At 50.8% G+C, this 9,591-nt stretch overlaps 1 protein-coding gene across 1 annotated transcript; it reads left to right on the forward strand.

The window, feature by feature from the left end:
* Positions 1–1,081: 1,081 nt before the first annotated feature.
* Positions 1,082–2,146, forward strand: LOC115327896 (the record flags this gene model as incomplete). Its single annotated transcript, XM_029988928.2, has 1 exon — positions 1,082–2,146. A coding segment is annotated over one exon (1,065 nt), but the record flags the coding sequence as incomplete, so codon positions are not given.
* Between the last annotated feature and the right edge of the window lie 7,445 nt (positions 2,147–9,591).

Below are 9,591 nucleotides of genomic sequence, written 5' to 3' on the forward strand. Positions count from 1 at the left end.
GATTCTTAACAAACCTTGGTCGGGTATTGACCTAATCCGGTAATGCACGCATCTGCAACCGTGAAAGACGGAGACACTCCGAGGGTTGTTGTTTTCATGTTTTTTGTCTTTAGTGAGATCTGACTCAAGCGGTTTGGGGGTTCCTCGGGAGGCGCTACTAGAATGGCCTTGCAGCTGGGCGCCTGTTCCCATGATCGCCTCGCCCTCAGCGCATACTTCCTTGCAGAGCCTGGCTCCCCCGCGCACAAACGCAGACGCGGATAATTCGTTCATGGGAGCACGTTCCTGCTTCCAGCTGCAACTGTACGAGCGACGATGCTCGTTCACGTAATGCTTCGTGTCCTCCCGACCTTTCACGCCAGGGAGACCTCCTCTTTGTTGAAAACGATTTACTTGTCAGGTGTGTCAGGCGCGTCAGGACACCGTAGTTGCTGGCAAGGATTGCGAGTCACCCTTGGGGGATCCCCTCGTTGGACCCGGCGTCAGCGGCGAGGTATACTTCGTTTCATTTCCTGTTAAACCAAAACAATTTTTTTTTTCAATAGCGTAGCACTAGCATGACGTGAAACCTTGACGATCAGGTGCACTCGCTCAGCGCGCGTACTCTCCGAACGTCGTGGCAATAAAGAGAGGCCATTCATAACAATCTCCACTCACCGAAGAAAGAAAGAAGGAGAGTTTGTTATAAAAGATCCTCTAGCCGAAGCAAACCTCACATGCTTCGTCATGGACACCGAAGATGCCGACATCTGCTCACCCGGCCCTGCACAGCCTGTTTCTGAAATTCAACGCTGCCGTTCCATCCAGCGCGTCGGTGGAAAGTCGTTGTAGCTTGGCTGGGGACATCATTAGGAGGAAAAAGGAAAAACCCTCCGATAAAAACTTTGAAAGTCAATTGCTTCTGCGAGCGAATAAACTATTTTGGTAAAAACGCAAGACATAAAATTCCACGTGCGCAGTAGCGTGCGCACGTGGAATGGATCGCTCCGCTGTGAGCTCGATGACGGCGGCTCTGAGCCGCGGTGATGCCGTACGCGGCGATGTTTCCAACGGCTACGCAGTGATACTGCCTACTCTGCCGACAGGAGAAGCCATGAAATGCAGCCTTGTGCTGCACGCTGATACCCGGGGGCGGCCGTACCTTGCTGAAGACTTCGTAGGGCCTCTGAACCAGGTGGGAGTTCGGGAAGACGTAGCAGGACTTGGCGCATTTCAAATGGGGCACGTCTGGCTGCTCAAGCTGCACACCGCCTTCGCCAAAGTGAAGCTTCTGCGAGAGGGGACCATGCTGGTGAAGGGGCGACCATGCCTGGTCTTTGATCCAGAAAAACGAGAGCTGAAGGTAAAAGTCCACTGGGTGGCATTCGACGTAACTGCAGACGCCCTTCGACGGGCCTTCGAGACATACGGGGAGGTCAAGGGTGTCACCCGAGAGAAGTGGAGAATCGAGGGCCTGGCAGACGTGGATTCCACTACCGTCATCGTCCGCATGGTGCTCCGCGAAGGCGTAACACCGGAGTCCCTGCCGCATCAGCTCCGCCTCTACGGAGGCCCGCTCCTGGTTGTCGTCCCCGGACGGGCGCCGGTGTGCCTCCGCTGTCGACGCACGGGACATATACGGCGCGACTGCAGAGTGCCGAGGTGCGAGGAGTGTCGAGCCTTCGGGCATGAGGCCTCGGATTGCGTACGGTCGTACGCTCGAGCTGCTGCCAGCAAGACCACCGACAGCCAGGACAGAAACCTCGTAATGGACGAGGAGGAGGCCGAGTCGGCGGCGACTCCAACCGCGAAGATTTCTTCGCAAGACCGTCAAGAGTCCGGTGAGCAGGAACCCGAGCTGTCGGCGATGCCAAAAGGCCAGGTCTCCACCGTAACGTTGACGGCAGGAGGCACTGTCGGTGATAATCAGCCTAACGCGAAGAAGACCAGTGAGACGACACCGGCAGCTAAGGACGACACTGACGCACTGGACGCCGGAGATGGTACAGCAATGGACTTCGCGACCGAGGCGATCAAGCGGCGGCTCAGCGACCCGGAGCAGGGAACCGACCAGACGCTCCAGCAGACTGAGGGACCCTGGTTCGTAGTGACGAGCAAGAGGGGACGACGCGCTGGCCGCAGCCGTTCTTCGTCTCTTCTCAGGTAGGGCGAGAGGTGACCCAAGCGTACGAGGTCTGAGACTCGCTTTCCGATGGTTTCCCTTGAAAACGCCTTGCGCGTGGCTACGTTGAACGTTCCCGGACTTGCAGCCAGACGACGGCAGCAACAGCTCTACCGGCTGTTCACCGAGCATGACCTGGACATTGTTGCTATTCAGGAAACCGAAGTCGAGAGCGAGGACCAGACCGACTGCATGGTGCGGCCTTTTCTGGCGCGGTATGAAGTCTGCGTGAGTCATGCTGTTGGTTTCTCGGCTGGCTGCTGCCTGTTCCTCAGAAAATCTCTAGGTGCTGCCGTGCAAACCGTCACGACCTGCCCATCTGGGAGGTTCGTCATGTGTGATTTTTCTGTTATGGGAAGTGAATGGCGTGTCATTTGTGTTTATGCACCTAATGAGGCTGAGGAGCGCCGGGCTTTTTTCCAAAACGTTTACCAACATTGCCAGTCCGATCGTTTTCTGATCATTTTGGGTGACTTCAATTGTGTCTGCCGAGCTGAAGACAGGTCCAACCGAACGCGCTATAGGGATGCCAGTACCCTAGAATTAAATAACATTATTGAAGATTTTGTTCTGGAAGACGTCGCATGCTGTGTGCCTCGGTCAAACTGTATGCCTTTCACGCACTTTCAGGGTGTCAGTCACGCGAGACTGGACCGGGCGTATATTGCATCGGATCTGGTATATTTGTGTCGGAGTTATTCTGTAGACTACGTTGCTTTTAGCGATCACTGCCTTGTCACATTCCAATTAGGTAAAAAGAAAGAGGGGGCCAGTTTCTCATGGGAATTATGGAAAATGAATGCGAAACTTTTAAAGGATGAACCATTCCTTTCCTGTATTAAGACAATCTGGAGGGACGCGCAACTGAAAGGAGGCAGTGCAAGCGAGCGCTGGGAAACATTTAAACAAAAGGTGAAATTAGCTGCACTTGAAAGGACTTGTCTCCTAAAGAATCAAGAGAAGAGTCAAGAATTGGAGTACCGAAAAAACTTAGACAAGCTGCTACAGGAAGAATGCCGTGCACCCGGTGTTTTCATTGAGGATATTAACCACTTGAAAGCCAAACTCGAAAATCTCGATCGCGACCGATACAAGGGGGCGGCAATACGGGCTCGTTCAAAGCGTTTTTTGGTGGGAGAGCAGCCGACAAAAAGAATGGTGGCGGCGGAAAAAAAATATGCGCGAGCTAATGATGTAGTTGAAATAGAACACTTAGGAGTTTTGTCCAGCGACAAAAGTCATATCTTTTAGGTAAATGGTCAGCTAGAACGAGAGGGACAAACACAGACAGGTAGAAACAGAGACATACACACCGCTGACTATCAACTAAGACTTTATATTTCTTCTTCTTCACTGTGACCCACAAATTCACACCTAAAGTAATGCCAATGAATGACCCTAAATCCTTACAGTATACTAATAAATGAAGATACTAATTAAATAATATTAAATTAAAATTGAAACTAATTAATTACATTAAATTATTAATTATTAATTTTGGTACAACCCACAGACCACCGCCGAAACATGTCCCTCCTAGTCCCTTTCACGGCGCCGTGCCACACTGCAAACACTGCCTTTCTTTCTTGCTGACCGTGATGGAGGGCATGCTCAGGCAGTCGTCGCCGGTTTGCTCAATGGCCAGGGCCTCGAGGATCTCGCACGCGAAAGCATTCCTGTGTCTGTTCATAATGGAGACGCTACTAAACTGTGGCCTGCACCCGCACGTGCGGCAATGGGCAGCAAGGTGCCCTGCTCCCGTGCCTTGCACCGACGCCGCGTGCTCATATCGAAGAGGCGTTTGTTCAGCACTATAAAAAGCTGTTTAGTTGTAGCGCCCCACCACTGTCAGGATTTAAAGACGACTTTCTGCCTCTACTGCCGAAGGTTGACGGAAACGATAAGGACTTTTTAGAGGAACCAATCAGCTTGTCAGAGGTAACAAAAGCGATAGATGACTTAAAAACCTGGAAAATCGCCTGGGCCAGATGGCTTAATTGCTGGTGTTTACAAAACATTTAAACATGAAATTTCATCCGTGTTACTCGAAGTTTTCACCGAGGCATATGAAAGAAAAGCTCTCCCCCCCCCCCCTCCTTTTCACGCACACACACAGTGTTAATCCCAAAGTGTGACGATCCCGTTAAGCTTCGCAGTGTTAACTCCTACCGTCCAATAAGCCTTACTAATGTTGACTATAAAATACTAATGAAAGTCCTCGCTCGCCGCTTGCAGCGTGTGATAACGAGTGTTGTTGGGCCTCATCAGACATGCGGCATACAGGGTCGGACTATTTGGACCAACATTCATGTTGCGCGCAGTATGTTGGAGTGTTGTGACGGTGAGCTGCGCAAAGTCGCCATGTTACAAATTGACTTGGAAAAGGCCTTCGATCGGGTGTCTCATGACGTTTTAAGCCAAATTTTGAAGCATATCGATATAGGACCTATTATTCTTGAAGGTGTGCAAATGGCATATTATAATTGTACAACGAGTCTTATTGTTAATAAGCGAGTCAGTGAACGCATTCCTGTCAAATCGTCTGTTAGACAAGGCTGTCCGCTCTCGCCACTACTGTTTGCGTTGTATATTGAACCATACTGCTTAAGTATCATTCGGAGTGAACATGTTCGCGGTTTTACCTTGAATGCGCGCGAGATACACATTTTGGCTTATGCGGACGACATTGCTATTTTTTGCACAGATAGCGAGAGTATTGAAAAAGACATCGAAATCACCAAAACGTTTTGTACTCGGACCGGATGTTCAGTGAAGTGGTCGAAATGTTCGGGGTTTTGGCACGGCCGATGGGCATCTAAGCCAAACTTTCTCGCTCAAATTGCCTGGTCAACCCTTCCCACCCGTTATCTTGGCGTACCATTGGAATACTATCGTGACAGCGCGGGTCTGTGGAGCGAAGAGACAAATAGGCTGCGCGAGAAAGCGGCCCCCAGTGCAGGCCGCCATTTGTCTATTTTCGCGAGTACTACAGTGTGTAACTCATTTTTTGTCGCTAAGCTGTGGTATCTTCTACAGGTCTTGCATTGTTCTCGATTTCACATTCAGAAGTTGCATCGTGTATTCGCTGTATATGTGTGGGCGTCCAGCTGGGAGCGCGTCAGCCGGATGAATTTGTTTCGGCGCGTACGGCATGGTGGTCTTTCTTTATCACATCTTTTCATGCGCTAAATTGTTAACCGTTTTCTTTTCCTGCGTGATCAAGAGGATCCATTTCTGCGTACTGTTCTTCAGGTTCAATTGTCGGGTGTCTTACCCAATTTCATCGTTTCATCCAGTGATGGTGCTACGGGACCACTGAGTGCTTATTTGAAGGAAGTTGTCGGTGCATACAAATTTTTAACCACGCGTTTCTCTTTAGAATATCTCAGTACTGTCTCTCGAAAGCGACTTACAAGAAATCTAATAGAAACGTCATTTCCAACCCCTTTGTATCGAGCTATTTACAGCGAGACTTCAGGAAAGGATGTACTTCGACGCGTTAAGAAAATGCTGGTCCCGGCCACAATGAAAACCTTTTTCTTTCAACTTCACAGCGGAACGCTTCCGGTTAAAACATGGCTGGACGAAAAGGGCATATTTGTTCCCTGGACTGTGAACTGTATCTTGTGCAAAAGGCCCGAGTCGATAGAGCATGTGTTTTTAAATTGTTGGGACGCAGTGTTCTACTGGGATGTACTGCAGCGAACTCTGAAAAAGGAACTTCCTCTAAGCGCACACGGGATACGTTTTCTGCCTGTTGCCCCAACCGACTCTGTACCGTATGATTTACTTATGGTTATTGGCTTACACAGTATCTGGAAGAGCCGCATGGCAGTGCGGCATGCTGATGTGGATGCTCGACCAGTATGTCACTATTTTACTCAGAGCATTAGTCAGATTAGAGAAGTGTATAAGGTTTTGGGAGAAGGGCCTGATTGGTTGCCAGTTTTAGACGGACTGGTCACTTTAAGATCATGTTAATCAGAGTGCGTCAGTCGTAAGTCAGCTTGACCTTTTTTCAGAAGTGCTTCTGAGGGTGTATTTTGTGAATGAATAAAGCCTGGCAATAAAGACAAAAAAGAAAAAAGAAAAGCGCGCCCGTGGCCTAACGGTTATCGTGCTTGCATTCCACGCAGAAGGCCAGGGTTCGATTCCTGGCCGCGTCTACACATTTTTGTTGACGCTGTGTTGTGATGTTCTGGTAAATTCGAAAACCGTCTCGGCTAATTCGAGTTTAGAATGTTCTGCGCACCGATCCTTTTACGTCGATTGTTCCAGAAGCCCACGCGTGTACAAAAGGGGCTCCGCCTGGCAAGCCGAGTCAGTTTTCGCCCCAGCGTTCGAACCTGCTGTTACGCCGAGTTCGACGTCCGCGACGCTTTGTCCTTATTCTTTGTGTTCTCTTTATTTTGGGAACAAGTTCGCCCCAGTGAACGTTAATTTCCTCCTGTTTATTTATTGTTTTCGAATCACCACCCGTGACATCTGGTGGAGGTGCGGGGTACGCACCCTATGTTTCTTAACCGTACCCCTCCGAGGACCCGTTCGGCAAGCCCCACTTCACATCGTCGATTCGTGGAAGAGGCAGGGCCCCGGGTAAGCCAGCGTCTGCAAGGACAACGCCCTGAGTTTGGACCGCTGCCGGACAAGACGAACAAGCCATCAAACCGACGATGAGCTCCCCGGCCCAGCAGACGGAAAACCTTCCAGCCGCGTCGTCCTGCGCATTCTTGCCTGTGGTCCCCCGCGTGCCGACGCCGTTCCGCGGTGAAATCTACGAGGACCTAGAAGACTGGCTCCTGCAGTACGACCGAGTGGCACTCCACAACGGATGGACTGATGAGCAGCGCCTCCAGAACATCTACTTCTCACTGGAAGGAACGGCAAGTCAGTGGTATAAAAATCACGAAGTCGCCTTGACCACGTGGGAAGTTTGTAAGAACGAGTTGAAAACATTTGTCAGTCAACTCCGACGTGAGTGTGCCAAAGACCTGCTTCGAGGGAGAAACCAGGGAGCCAAGGAAAGCGTGACAATATTCTCCTAAATCATGAACATGCAAGAAACACAATTCCTGCATCTGATACACGTACGCCGCCGCTCCACCGACCCCTCGCAAGATTGTCTTGTGCCGTGTGGACGGACGGGGAGGTTCATCGGTGGAATTGCCTCCGCCGATAGCTTTCGGGATCTGTAACCCAATTATAAAGGTAAAAAAGACAAGCAGGTTTATAAAATGTACGGAAGCACGTCGATATCGGCGTAACCCAGCGTTTTGTACACCACGTAAACGAGGTCCCGCTCCTCGAGGTGCACGCGGCAGACAAGGCCAAACCAGGGCCGGCTTGCTCGAAGCAGAGTCTTAGTTGAGACTAGGGTGCCTTCATGTGCGCTCTGCTTAGGGTGGAGACATCTCGCCATTTTGTCCCACACGTTTATTTTTCTTTTTTTGTTCCGAAGCGCGTGAAAGAGCGTGTCCCTGCACGCGTTTGTGTCGCTGACTGTGCTATGGCGACATTTTGTTTTCGTCGATTTCTTTGTATTTGCCCTGTGAGCGCGTGCTGTCGGCATCGGGTACTACAAAGGGTGGCATCACCCTAAACAGAAGGACATTGAGGCACCCTAGTTGAGACTGCTCAAAGAAAGCGCTGTCAAGGCTAGCGCTCGAGCTTAAGCCGAGTCTCAGACGCTCGCGCGCCCGAGCCTTGGCAGCGCTTTCTTTGAGCAGTCTCAACTGAGACACTTCTTCTAGCCAAGCCGGCCCAGGAAACCGGTGCAGGGAAGCAAGCCGGATGCGAGATCGCGGAGCAGAGTCCTTCCCCTGACGTCACGGTACACCTCAACCAATCAGGGCACGGCGACCGCAGCGACGCTTGTGCTCGCTCTCGGGGCTAATAGGGCTGACAGGAATGGAGGGTCTTGGCCGTGGCAACGTTGCAGACTGTCTGAGCTTTGGTATGGTTGTGAAAATAACATTGAGAAGGAAGCGTTCAAGTCGGGAGTTTATCTAAAATTTTCACTTCCTTGGAAGGATGGTGGGTCAAAAATTTCTAGGGAGCTAGAAATTTGTAATATCCCCCTGAAACACTCTTTCGGGGGGGGGGGGGGGGGGGGGTGTAGTGTCTTACTTGAACTCTATATAGGAAATTATGGAGGACTCCTCTCTAAACGTCGTGCAAATAAAACCTATGCTTCTGTTCACACTTTAAGACCTAATCGGAGTAGAGAGCTAGATTAAAGTTTGGGGGAAAGGGGGGGGGGGGGGGGCGGGGGGAGGGGGCGTATAAAATACTGATTGAAGTTGTGACTCGTCCAGATCGTCAAAGCAATTTGGTAAGTTCTTCCACTATTGCCGCTGCCTTCACAAAATACATTTCAGATTATACTCACGCACAACTTTCTGTGGCTATGCAGTCGAAGGTAGAGCGCGTGCGTCACGCACCTGGAACGCCGATTGAAGCCGCGCGCACGGCTTGAATCGGCATTCAGAGTACTCGAGCGCACGCGCTCTAGCTTTTACGGCATAGCCACAAAAAGTTGTCCGCGAGTATAGAGGTCACAAGGCTTAGTTTCCTTCACGTGATGGTCGATAAAGGACTTCATAAACAGCACTGTACTCTGTTTCACCTTGTGTTGTACCGCAGAAAAGGCTACAAGCGCGAGCTCCCTGCGCTATGGCACATCTCGGCGGCACAAACTCTCGTGCACCAAGGGCAGCTGCCAACGCTATGAGCTCGCGCTTCTAGCCTTCGCTACGGTACAAGATAAGGTGCGCAGGAAATTTGTACGTGGCACTCGGTGCCACGTACAAACGAAGAACCTGGGCGGGTAGCGCTGAATACTGAACGAGCAGCGTCGGCTGACGGCGACTAACTGCGTAGTACACAGGTTGTGCTCCTTCGACGCCTGCATCGCTGCGGTGCACGGTGGAACAGAGCCGGGTATCTCAATAAACGGCTCTGCGGTGGAAGAAATACGTTTAGGTGGTGACTCTCCGTCTCGCGCGGCGACCACATTATGTTCGGCGCACCGAGCGCGCTTCACTCGCAAGGGGATAGATGGCGCCTTCGTATAGAGGGTGGAGGGGCTCGTAGGGAGGCTCAAGTGAGGGTGGGTGCAACTGCTAGATCGGCGATCACGGGACATGGACGCCATTTAATTGCTAAATTTTGCTGGGAGTCTATGGGGCAAAGGGTCGTTTTCTTTCCTAACTCGGGTCATAAAAGCCCATTAAGGTGCTTGGATAATTTACACAAGGTATAAATGATTACTTTTCCATAGCCACCAGTTTTGTTGCGATAGGTTAAGTATTTTTTTAACGCGAAAAATGGTAAATTCCGCCATCTTGGACGTTGCTGCTTGTCTGGCAACTTTGCTTTCTCCGCTCGACGTTTGCAATTCTCGGAGCGAGAAGGAAGCGAGAGAGGCTGCG

The sequence above is a fragment of the Ixodes scapularis genome, unplaced genomic scaffold, assembly GCF_016920785.2.
Source record: "Ixodes scapularis isolate PalLabHiFi unplaced genomic scaffold, ASM1692078v2 ptg000120l_1___fragment_3__unscaffolded, whole genome shotgun sequence".
Classification (NCBI taxonomy): Eukaryota; Metazoa; Arthropoda; class Arachnida; order Ixodida; family Ixodidae; genus Ixodes; species Ixodes scapularis.